Here is a 12,179-nt window from a genome sequence, read left to right on the forward strand (position 1 = left end):
GGTCCTGATGTCCCTTGTGGGAAGTTACCCTGGGCGGTTCACAAACAGCATTGTTTTCAGATCGATGTTTAAAGTAAAATAAGGCACTTAGGGAAAGTCTGAAGCTTTCCAGCTTTTGATACACAAAATGGTTTGCGTCCAAGTACCCTGTGAAACCCCACACCAAAGAAATGTTTTCCTTCAAATCAAAAAGCAAACGTTTCAGTCGGAAACAGCACACTCATCAAACATGGTTCTGCTCAATATATTTCGAGATTAGCTCCATGTGTTGCTGCTAAAATTTCTAGAAGCTGCAAAAAAGGTCATCTTTATTGATCAGTAATTAGAATTCAGCCGACCCTCCTGCCTGCAGCACGTGCACAAAGTTCATCCCGAAATCAAACAGACACAACGTCACCCGTCACTTCCCTGTGGAGTAAGTGTGCAGCCGGGCTTCTCTGTCCTCACGCGTCGCGGCCAAGCCCGTCTCCACCAGCCCGGCGATGAGCTCTCCGCACCCCGAGGGGCCTGAGCACCGGAGCCAGCGCTGCCCAGGGAACTGAGGACTTAACTCCCCTCAGGTTTACGGCCCCCGAGGCGCGCAGCCGCCTACTGGACAGCGTAGTGGACCATCGAGAAGGGCGAGGGGACTGGAGAAAAGTGCAGGTGTGCACTGCGCTGCTGGAAAGACGTCCGTCCGCTTCCAGGCTCCCCTAGAGGAAGCCGCGTGGACGAGCGGGAAAGGACAGCGCCACAACTGCAGGGTGACGTGCCCTCCAGCGTGAAGGGAAGGGGCTCGGAGGCACTTACTGCTCAGGCATGGCGGCTAACACGCTGCATGGCCTCCCTCCAGCCAGAGGGCTCTGCTCAGCAACAGAATGTTCTAGAGCCCAGGGCCCCAGGTGTCCGCGGAGTCGGGATGGACCTCGCCGCCCCCAAGCCCGAGTCAGGAATGAGGTCCCCTTTGCCTGCGTCAGGGTGCTGCGGGCAGGAGGGGCGAGCACAGCGTCCCGCCGCCCGAGGCTGCAAGCACCCCCGAGGGGCATCCCGAGCCGAGCTAGGACGAGCAGCTCCGTGGTGCGCGCCCCGCCTTCATCCTCTTGGTCTGCCCGCTGGACCCGCGCGGCGGCCCCCCGCGTCGCTTCCTCTCCAGCTGCCGCTGCAGCCGCTCTTCCTTCTTCTTCAGGTAATTGGTCATGTTGTCGCAGGTGGCCTTGTAGAGGCTGCTGAAGCCCCCGTCCGTGCCAGCAGGGCCTGTGCGGAACAAGAATGGGTGCCAGCGTGCCACAGGAGCGCAGGGGCTCTGCTTCCAGCGGGGGACGCGGTGGGCCGCAGGGACCCTCCTGCGACACTGACCACCCGGCTCTCCGTGGACCTGCGGCGCCTCCTCTGCCATGGCCCCAAGGATGCCCACCTCCTGGTGGCCACGGCTGGCTGCACCGAGGACTCGCTTCTAACAGGACACGTGAAGCCCGGGGGTCCCCGGGAGGCCAGGTGCAGAGGCTGTGGCTGAGTCCTGTCGGCACCGTGCCCCTGCTCCTCTGCGCTGGGGACTGGGGTGTCCTCCAGCCGACAGCCAGCGGCGACCTGAAATCTGCCAACCACCGAGTGGCCCGGACGCAGACCCCGCAGGACCCACAGAAACAGTGGGACGTGCGGGCCGCTCTAGCGTCTATACACACCGAAGCTGCGTTTGTGTCCCCAGAGCTCAGAGGACCCAGACCTCCATCCGGACGGTGGTTTGTCTTCCTAAGAAGTCTTCTGAGCAATGATTTCTTTATTCGAGTGAAGGCACCTGAGTTCCAGGGCTGAGTTAAAAGCATCCCCCAGACACAGCCAGAAGCTGCATCCCAAGAGCCTGCCTTCTGCCAATACAAATGGAGGGGCTCTCGGCACCTGAATCTCCTCTAAGGGAACCAAGGGCGCGGCCCACCGTGGCCCTGCAGCCAACCAGGCCCCGGCTCACAGCAGCTCTGCTGTCCTGACGCGGACGCGGACACGGACACACACACCGCACCCACCACAGGCCCTGCACCCTCACCCACAGGGACGGCTCCCTGCTGCGTTCCGCGCTCTGGAACCTGCCTCCGCCCGCACCCACGGCTGAACATGACCCTGCCAAGCAGGCCAGGGCGGGTCCTCACCTTCCAACATGGCCCAGTTCTCGCGAAGGTGAGCACAGACCCTCTTCGACGCAGCAGTTGCGGGAACAGACTGAGAAGACGAACGGAAAACCTTTATCGGAAAGAGGCCGGTGGGCAGTGGTGAGCCCTGCGCTCACAGGAGGCGGCAAGGCCGCTCTCCCCGGTCCATCAGGCACGGCAGCGGCCGCGGCTCGCCACGCGGGACTCCGTCCAAGGTGTCTGCAACCTGGCAGGCACCAGCTGGCGGCATCGCTCACTGCTGGCTTTCAGATAAAGACACCCGAGCGAGCTGTCGGGCAGCTCTGAGCACTCGTCAAGGCCGTGCAAGTTTGCAAAGGGCTCTGCGGGTGTCACCTGCTTCTCCCCATGGCACCTTAGACACAGGACAGGCGGGAGGTGACATCCCTGCTTTACGCACAGGCTCACCCAGGCCACCTGCAAGGAGGGGCCCCCTCACTGCCCAGCGGGACCCCTGCCCCAGCGCAAGGCTGTGCACACCCAGGAAACACGCCCAGGGCTCACCAACTGTGGGCTCTTCTCCTAGAAAGACGTGTCAGCAGAACAGTCACAGGCTTCTAACAGGACACGCGACACACCAATGACAACAATTCGCCCCGAGACACCCGTGCAGGCACCATGACACTGAAGAACCCGGCCAGGCACCCAGCTCCCTGCACCCACGCCGCAAGCCCTGTGGCCGCTGCCCCCCGAGGACACAGCCGCTGGCACGGGCGTGATCGACGGAAACAGCGGGGCCGCCCATCTCACCTGCCACTGGCCGCCCACAGGCCTGCAGAGCACGAGGGGGGCCTCCCGGCAGTCCTGCAGAACCCACAGCCCCTGGGCCTCCTCAAAGGCGGCGTCCCACACTCTGTGCTGGAAAGTCAGCTGCTGCTGGAAGACCAGCTGCCGCCGGGGGGCATCCAGCTGGAAGAGGCAGACCGCGGGCAGCCTTCCCAGGGAGAGAGGGGACCATCACGACGGCGCCCACGGGGGCGCTCAGACCCGGGCCAGCCCCGCCAGCGCCTCAGCTGCAACCTCGGGACGCGCTGAGCCCAGAGCCCCCAGCCAAGCCGCTCCCGCTTCCCCGACCCCGGGAACCGTGAACTAACAAACGCTCCAGTCCCGAAGTCCGGGGGCAGCTTACTAGGCAGCAAAGACGAAGCCGTGCGGATGAGACAGCCGCCCCGCCCGCCGAGCAGCGGACGGGACCCCGGGCTGCGCTCAGCCCTCCACAGCAGGCGTTTTACCCTCTAACCCTGCGTCCTCATTTCCAACACGAGCTCAGCCGCCCACCCCAGGCCTGCTGTCAGGACAAGTGACAATGTGGGAGGCCCCCAAACAGCCCCCCGGCATGCAGACAAGGCTCAGGAGGGAACAGCTGAGTGGCCCGTGCTCCCCACACCCACCTCGTCAGCACCGCCAGCCCAACTGGGACTGACTGAGGTGGATTCTACTACAGCCGACCCTTCGTTGGGATTCTATCTGCACAAAAGACCAGCCGGGGGCCACTGCTACCTTCACCCTAGCGGATTAAGATGCAGTGCATAGAAAGGAAGCCACCCGGCCCGCAGCAGCAGGGCTCGTAAAGTGAAGTTCACTGCGGGGAGATGCCAAGCCAACGTCACCGTCCAAGCCTCCCGACCCAGGAGACACAGCCCGCCGTTCCCTCCCACCCGGGTCCGCGTGGGCTTACCCGTCACACAAGAGCGCCACGCAGTCCTCCTGGCGCCAGTAAGTGATCCTGGACGCAGCAAACCTCTGAAAGGAAAAGCAGCGGCTTCAGAGACGTCAGCCTGTCAGGACCCGACGCCGGGCTGCTCTGTCCAAACCGCGAGCATCGCTGCAGGATGGACGGTCCCCACGTGTGGCCCATGACAGGCAGAGAGAAGACACTGCAGGGCTCTCTGGACACCAGTGAGGGCACAGTTCACAGGGAGTTCCGACACACAGGGCAGACGGCAGAGGCCGCTCTGTGGCTCTGGCCCTCCCTCCGGAGCTGTGCCCCATCTCCAAGGCCAATGGAATTGCTCAAAAAGGAGGGAGGACAGAGCACACGGGGAGGAAAGAAAGGCGTGCACGTGAGCGTCCACACGTTCCGGCAGAGGAAGCAGCCTGGGGTCGGCGCCAGCAGGGGCGGGGGGGACACGGCAGCTCCACGCACAGCTCTCGGGGCCTGCCCCGGCTCCTGCAGGGAGCTGCTCGTGCTGACCCCCTCCCTCTATGCTCTCTGCTCGCCGTCCAGGGGCGTCAGGGGTGAGGAGGGCGCGGACGGGAAGAAGGCAGAATGAGCAGGCCTCTCTTCGCCGCAGCTCCAACGGGGGCACCGTGGCTGCAGAAACCCTAGGCGGAGGCGCGCACGGGGGCGGCCGGAGCAGCTGGAGGCCACTGACCCGGAGGGCCCTGCAGCCACTGGGCTGGGTGGCCTCAGCCCTGGGGTCCTGGGGCTCTGACCCACGTCAGGCCTACCTGCCCACGTGCTACAGAGAGGTCTCGGGGTGGACGAGAGAACCGAGAAGCCAAGGACGAGGCAGGAGAGCCCTTCAGTTCAGGCCCAGGTCTCGTTAGACACGCGGCAAAGCCCCGTGCCACGGGCTGCCACCCTGGTCATCATGACCCCAGCCCCCAGGCCAGCTCTGCAGGCCCAGGAAATGCGTGAGCAGACCCTCCCTCCCCACCAGGCCCAGCTGGGCCTCTGGAAGCTGCCAGAACCGTCCACGTGTGACCAGCTGGACCCCAGCCAAACAGGGCACCAGCCCGGGAGCATCAGAGCGAAGAACCCCAAGCACCTGAAAAGCAGCCCACACCTTCTCCCCTGCAGATCCCCTGACAGCTGAAGGCCCAGGTGACCTGACCTGGGGATGCACTGGCCAGTGCGCCATCCTGAGGACATGAGGTTGACCCACGACGGACAGAGGTAGGGAACCCCGGGCATGCTCAGTTCCCCGCCAGGCACCACTATTTTTTCCATTTCCAAGCAGGATTAGAGGCCTTTCTGTAAATTAGTGGTTTGAATGCAAACATGGTAAGATATAAATTTTTTCCCATTTACATGACTAGGTGCCTTCAGAATTTGAAATACACGATTCCTCTCAAGCTGGAAGAAGTTTGCATTGACAGGAAAAAAACTTTTCCAACATAAAACGAATTTTTTCCACAGGATCCATGACTGGAGAGACGCCCTATAAACCAGAGACAAACATGAGGTTACCTTGTCGCTCCAGGGCTCCGTTGGTTCCTGCAGGCTGGGCAGGTGACAACAATGCAACTCGCGGCCGCTTCTGTATTGCCAGAGCCTCAGGGTGCGGTCCTGCACACACCAAGGACGGGTCAGCACCCAATGAGGCATCCAGGCTTCACCGGGTAGTGGGAATAACTCAGCGATGGTCACTGCGCCTCTCTCCCAGCTAAAGGCTCTTTGCTTAGTAACAACTGTGCAAAGAGTCGCATAAACCAATAAGTAAACATGGGTGACCCCACACAGCCAAATGGGCAAGGACACAAGACACCCTGTCACGTGCCAGAGGTCAAAGACAACACCTGCTATGCTCGGGCTGGGAGTGAACACACATGCATGCACGCACATACACACACGGACCCATCAATGAGCATGCATTCGCACAAGGAGAAACACATGGGGTTAATGAGCATGTGACAACTGTCCACATCACTGTTTAAGAATGGGTGAAAAGAGGACATCCGTTTTTTACCCATGAGAGTGTCAACTGGCATGGCCTTGATGTGTGCTCCAAAAATAACATAAATGCAAAAAAAAAGGAGGGTTTATCAGGAACAAGACAAGGATGCCCACTCTGGCCACTTTTATTGAACACAGTAATGGCAGTACTAGCCACAGCAATCAGACAAGAAAAAGAAAAGGAATCCAAATTGGAAAAGAAGTAAAACTGTTACTGTTTGCAGATGATGTGATTTTATATATAGAAAAGACTCCACACCAAAAGACTACTAGAAATAATAAATGAGTAAAGTTGCAGGGTACACAATGTAGAAAAATCTGTTGTGCTTCTACACACTAACAACAGACTAAAAGAAAGGAAAATTAAAAAAGCAACCCCACTTACAATTTATTTAGGAATAAATTTAACCAAGGAGATGAAAGACCTGTACTCAGAAAAGTATAAGACATTGTAGAAAGAAACTGAAAACACAAACAAATGGAAAGATATTCCTGCTCATGGATTAGAAGAATTAACATTGTTAAAATGTACATCATTAACTAAAACAATTGAAGACTCAGTCCAATCACTATCAAAATCCCAACAACATGTTTCAAACATAAGACAAAAAAATCCTAAAATTTATATGAAACCACAAAAGACCCTGAATAGCCAAAGCAATCTTGAGAAAGAATAACAAAGCTAGAGTGTATCACGTGCCCTGATTTCAAACTATACTGCAAAGCTACAATAATCAAAATGGCATGGTATTGGCAGAAAAACACACACACAGATCAATGGAACAGAATTGAGAGCCCAGAAATAAACCCATGCACATATGGACAATTTATAACAAGGGAGTAAAGAACATACAACAGAGAAAGGACAGTCTCTTCAATAAATGGTGTGGGGTTAACTGAACAGCCATATGCAAAAAAAATAAAACTGGACCACAATCTCAAACCATACACAAAAATGAACTTAAAATGGATTAAAGACTTACACGTAAGACCTGAAACCATAAGACTCCTAGAAGAAAACACAGGCAGTACGCTCTTTGATGCTGGTCTTAGAAATATCTTTCTGAATATATCTCCTCAGGCAAAAGAAATAAAAGCAAAAATAAACAAATGGAACTATTTCAATCTAAAAAGCTTCTACACAGCAAGAGAAATGATCAACAAAAGGACAATCAACCAAATGGGAGAAGATATTTCCAAATCATATATCTGATAAGTGATTAAAAACCAAAACAGAGGGCTTCCCTGGTGGCGCAGTGGTTGAGAATCTGCCTGCTAATGCAGGAGACACGGGTTCGAGCCCTGGTCTGGGAAGATCCCACATGCCACGGAGCAGCTGGGCCCGTGAGCCACAGCTGCTGAGCCTGCGCGTCTGGAGCCTGTGCCCCGCAACGGGAGGGGCCGCGATAGTGAAAGGCCCGCGCACCGCGATGAAGAGCGGTCCCCGCACCGCGATGAAGAGTGGCCCCCACTTGCCGCAACTAGAGAAAGCCCTCGCACGAACCGAAGACCCAGCACAGCCAAAAATAAATAAATAAATAAATAAATAAAATTTAAAAAAAAAAAAAAAAACCAAAACAGATAAGGAACTGCTACAACTCGACAACAAAAAAACCTTTAAAAATGGGCAGAGGAAAAAAAAAAAAAAAGGGGCAGAGACTATTAATAGACATTTTTCTAAAGACATACAGATGGCCAACACACACATGAAAAGGTGCTCAACATCACTAATCATCAGGGAAATGCAAATCAAAACCACAATGAGATATCACCTCACATCTGCCAGAATGGCTACTACCAAAAAGACAACAAATGACAAATGTTGGCGAGGATGTAGAGAAAAGGGAACCCCCGTGCACTGTTGGTGGGAATGTAAACTGATGCAGCCACTGTGGAAAACAGTATGGAGGTTCCTCAAAAAATTAAAAATAGAGCTACCATATGATCCAGCAATTCCACCCGAGAAGAAAACAAAAACACTAATTCGAAAAGATATACGCACCCTTCTGTTCACTGCCACATTATTTGCAATAGCCAAGATCTGGAAGCAACCGAAGTGCCCATCAACAGAAGAATGTGGTACACACACACACACATTACTCAGCCATAAAAAAGAATGAAATCTCGCCATTTGCAGCAACATGGATGGACCTGGAGGGTATTACGCTCAGTGAAATAAGTCAGATGGAGAAAGACAAATACCATATGATTTCACTCATACGTGGAATATAAAAAGTAAACAAACAAAACAAAAACAAACATGCAGATACAAAGAACAGAGTAGTGGTTACCAGAGGTGAAGGGGGGGGAGGGCAAGATGAGTGAAGGGGGTCAACTGTACTGTATTGTGACGCATGGAGACTAAACTTTTGGTGGTGAGCACACTGTAATGTATGAAGAAGTCAAAATGCAATGTCGTCCATGTGAAACTTACACGTTATAAACCAACGTTACCTCGGTAATATAAAAAAGAGGAGAGGGTCATATAAAGAAACGTTTGTTACAACACTCATTAGGACGGCAGGAAATAGAACCACACGTCTAAGGAGAAGGACCAGACAGTGAGTGAAACGGAGCAGGGTCCACGCCAGCATCCGCCTCAGAAAAACCCCTCCTGTGAGTGGGATCCCTTTACTGAAACCAGACATGCACAGGCCACGTCCACCTGCAGAGCAAATACGAAGTCCAATGAGAAGAACCTCTGTGTGATTTAAATGACCAAGAGAGAAAGAGGAAAATTAACTTCCCCCGAATGGTTAAGGCAGGAACCTCCGGATGCTGGGATGTGAGTATGAATGTCTTGCCGTGACTATGGCTGATAAACAGGGAGACGAACGCACGTCTACAGGTGTCCCCACTCGCCCCTAGTTCCCCCAGGCGACAAGGGGTGTTTTAGAGCAGAGCCCTCCAGGACAAAGACAATCACGGGTAGATGCAGACAGAACCCAGCTGCTGGGGACAGACGATGCGAACAAGAGGCCTTGGTCTCGGGGACGCTGGGACACATGTAGAGAAGAGACACGGGGCCCCTCCCCACAAAGGGTGAAGACGGGAAACCGAACCCCACCCCCATGAGAAAAGGAGGACTGACTGACCCAGGAGGGCTCCCACAAGGATGCAGCCGGGTGCCCGAGTCTGACACCCGGGCTCGCAAACCCAGCCCCAATGCCATAAGCGGACAGACGGACCACCAGACATCGAGGAAAACCTCCAGCTGGAAAGGCGGGCGACACACAGGGAGGAAAGGAAACACACACAGGAAAATCCCTAAAAAAAAACACACGTCACACCACCTCAAGGAGATCCAAAGTCTGCATTAGGATGCAAGAATGGGGGCTATGAAGAAAGAACATTCCAAGGACGAGAAAGAGCCTTGAAAAGTAGAAATCACGGCAGAAATTAACATTCCCACAGAAGGCTGGAAAATAAAGTTGAGAAAATCTCCCCCAAAGCAGAACAGGGAGCAGGAACATGAGAGAAAAAATATGAAAGGAAAGAATCAGGAGTCAGACAGCGGGTCAAACATCCAACTGCACAAATCCCAGGAAGAGTGAGGTGGGGACGGCTCCAGGGGGAGGGAACCTAAGAAAACTCCCAGGTCTGTGGACCTGAAGACTCAGAATGGAAAGAGCCACTGACTGTGCAGCTAATTTCAGGGCCCCCATGACACCCCCGCCCTGCTCCATCATTCTTCAGAGCACGGGGTGAGAAGGCCCCCAAAAAACGGCCAGAGAGAAGGGCGATCAGACCCCACATAAAGGACTCAGACTTCTCAAAAGAAAAAGCGGGCAGAAAACCAAGCAAACTAAAAACCAGAGAAAAGCCTGGAGCAACAGCTTGACAATCTGCAGGGAAACATCTGACTGAGCATCGTACACCTGCCTGATAACCGAGTGCTGGGGGCGGGCGAAGGGCACCTCCCGAAAGGCAGGCTCCTAACCACCCTCCCTGCACCTTCAGAAAGCCGCCCCATGATGTGTGCCCCAAACAAGGTTGGGGGCACCTTCAGGAGACAAAGAGCCCACCAGCGAAGAGGGAGGGGATGCAGGCAGGAAACTGCTGCTTCCCATGCAGATGGCAGCAGCTGACAGGAAGAAACTGCTCATGCTTGTTTCTTGATGACTCGTGTAGTTTGGAAACACGGGCCATCAAGAGGACGCAGCTGAAGGCTCCCAGGGCCTGCCTTGGAGGCCACGGGGGGTGGAGCGCTAGTTTCCACTCTAAGCCTTACAGCAGCATCTGACTCTTTAAATAAACATACAGTCTGCACTTCACAGCGTGCAAGGCACGCAGCACACCACGCCCCGGCCGGGTGGCCCGTGAGGAGGTAGGATGGCAACGGGATGGGGCACCCGGCACGGCCAGCGCCAGCCCTACTGCATTTCTGTAAAAAGGAGTAGAAGCAAAACGCTGGACTTGACAAAGCTAAGTGGTAAGACCAAAGGTGGTCACTACGCTTTTCTGTGTGGCTGAGTATTTTTTTTTTTATTGTAAAAGAGGCTTACAGCAGAATTCACAGAAACTGGCTATCTCTGGGAACTTCAGCACGTTTATTTTCTTCTCTTTACTTTCACAAGTCACTTTCAAGAACAGGACAAGAGAACGGAAAAGTAAAAACCTGTGAGAAACCACCCTTGGTGAAGGAAATGGGACGTGGCCACCGCCTGGAAGGCCTGCCCGTCAGGAGTCCATGAGGCCCCCAGCCCACCCCAGGCCCCTGAGTTGCATAAAAAGCTAAAGGGTGGAAAGACAAGGATAAAGGGCTGTGGGCAGAGCTTCTGAAAAGAAAAGAAGAATCAGAGCCAATTAGGAACTCAAAACCTGCACTTCAGCAAAAGTGCTGCTTGATGGTCCTTCTAAAGAGTATTCCTTAGAGGAAGGTGCCACTGATCAGTCAGCTGTTAAGGCTTCCGGCTCCTGGACAGAGCTGCTGTACTTACTGATCAAACTTCCACCAAGGCCAAGTGCCTGGCCCCTCTCCACGCACTCACACAGGGGCGGGTCAGGGAGAAGGGCTGAGAGCAGCAGCGACGGGGAGGGGGGGAACCAGGTCCCTCTGGGATTCGGAAAAAGCCGTCTACCAGCCGTTTTAACGAGGTCACGGTGCTGTAAGGACCCCTCAGACCGGAGTCCCTGCACACCGGTTCCGGCTCAGCGCCTGCACACGCACTCACACGCACAGCCCTGGAGCAGGGAGCGGGCCGGCCAGCTCTACCCTGCGGCCCACAAGCACCACCTAGTGGACAGCCACCCAGGAAAGGCACGTGCTGACCTCCCGACCACACTGGGAACAAAAGACAGGCTGCTGGCTGACAGGCCCTCCCCCAAGCGAGGCTCCAGGCTGCATCCCCACCAAGGGGAGCCGGGGCGCGCGTGGGGAGAGGAGCACTTACCCCGGAGGAGGACAAGAGCAGCTCGGGGTGGTCGGGCACCACGAAGATGCGACTCACAAACCTACAGGTGGAGAGAAGCAGAGGGTGAGCCGGGCTGCTGTGACTCTGCCCCGCCCGTGTCACCTCGGACCCTGACCCCAACAGCAGCCGAGAGAAGTAGCGTGACTGCGTGGGGAGCACGCCCTGTCACTCGGGCCCAGAGGCACTCCCCGGCCGCGCCTGCCAGGAAGGCCCCAGCGGGTCTGCCCTGCTCGGGGTCTGTGACAGCAGGGTGGCCTGCGAGCAGGGCGGGGTGGAAGGGGAGCGGCACCACTGACCGCAGCCAGGGCCACACCCGTCGAGCCTCACCCGAGCAACCCAGCTCCCCCCAGAAAGCAGCCTCGGGGCTGCAGGCGCGCACCCGCATCTCTAACGCGCTCACGAGCTCACGGGCGCCTGGGGACCCCTGGGGAGGTGGGGACCCCTGGGAGGGGGGCCCCCGTGGCTCCTTCGCCTCCACCGGTTCCCATCCCAGCCGCCTGGAGCTTCACCCCGGCCTGGGCCCCGTCCTGCCTGCAGCCACCCTCCCTCCCCAGGGCAGCCTTCCCCGAGGGCCCTCAAAAAGGAACAAGTACACGCTGCGGGGTGAATGCAGCCGGTGTCCCCCACAGTGGCACGTCCACGACAGCGGGTACGAGCCACCTCGATGTCTCTACGGGAAAGGAGTGGAAACCACAGTTTCCAGGGCCTTCACCAAGACTCTTAAAGAGCAATGATTGGTCATTTATCCGCCGAAATATCCACTGAGCACCTCGTGCCAGGCGCTGTGCTGAGGGCTGCAGACAGCAGGGAGCAAACCTGACAAAGACCCCCCCCAAGTCTAGGACTCGGGGGGAGACAGGCCATAGGAGACCCTGGGTGTCAGCGGAGGCTCAGAACGGCCCGTCCAACAGAAACACGGCCCCAGCCATGATGTGAGTCACGAAG

The 12,179-nt window shown here is 55.9% G+C and overlaps 1 protein-coding gene across 5 annotated transcripts in view; it reads right to left on the reverse strand.

Annotated features, from left to right (window-relative positions):
* WDR4 (WD repeat domain 4) overlaps window positions 1-12,179 on the reverse strand; it is a 31,329-nt gene that overhangs the window by 6,565 nt on the left and 12,585 nt on the right. For 2 of the 5 annotated variants that reach the window (XM_057545765.1, XM_057545768.1), the window contains 6 exons: window positions 11,214-11,274; window positions 5,335-5,433; window positions 3,820-3,884; window positions 2,892-3,075; window positions 2,124-2,214; window positions 906-1,233 (listed from right to left, as the gene is read on the reverse strand). In XM_057545765.1, the coding sequence (XP_057401748.1) occupies window positions 1,037-1,233; window positions 2,124-2,214; window positions 2,892-3,075; window positions 3,820-3,884; window positions 5,335-5,433; window positions 11,214-11,274 (697 nt within the window). In that variant the 3' untranslated portion in view covers window positions 906-1,036. Of the gene's footprint in view, window positions 1-228; window positions 1,234-2,123; window positions 2,215-2,891; window positions 3,076-3,819; window positions 3,885-5,334; window positions 5,434-11,213; window positions 11,275-12,179 lie in introns of those variants that run through there. The other 3 variants (XM_057545766.1, XM_057545767.1, XM_057545769.1) reach the window with 3 other exon arrangements.

This window comes from Balaenoptera acutorostrata, chromosome 4 (genome assembly GCF_949987535.1).
Source record: "Balaenoptera acutorostrata chromosome 4, mBalAcu1.1, whole genome shotgun sequence".
NCBI lineage: Eukaryota > Metazoa > Chordata > Mammalia > Artiodactyla > Balaenopteridae > Balaenoptera > Balaenoptera acutorostrata.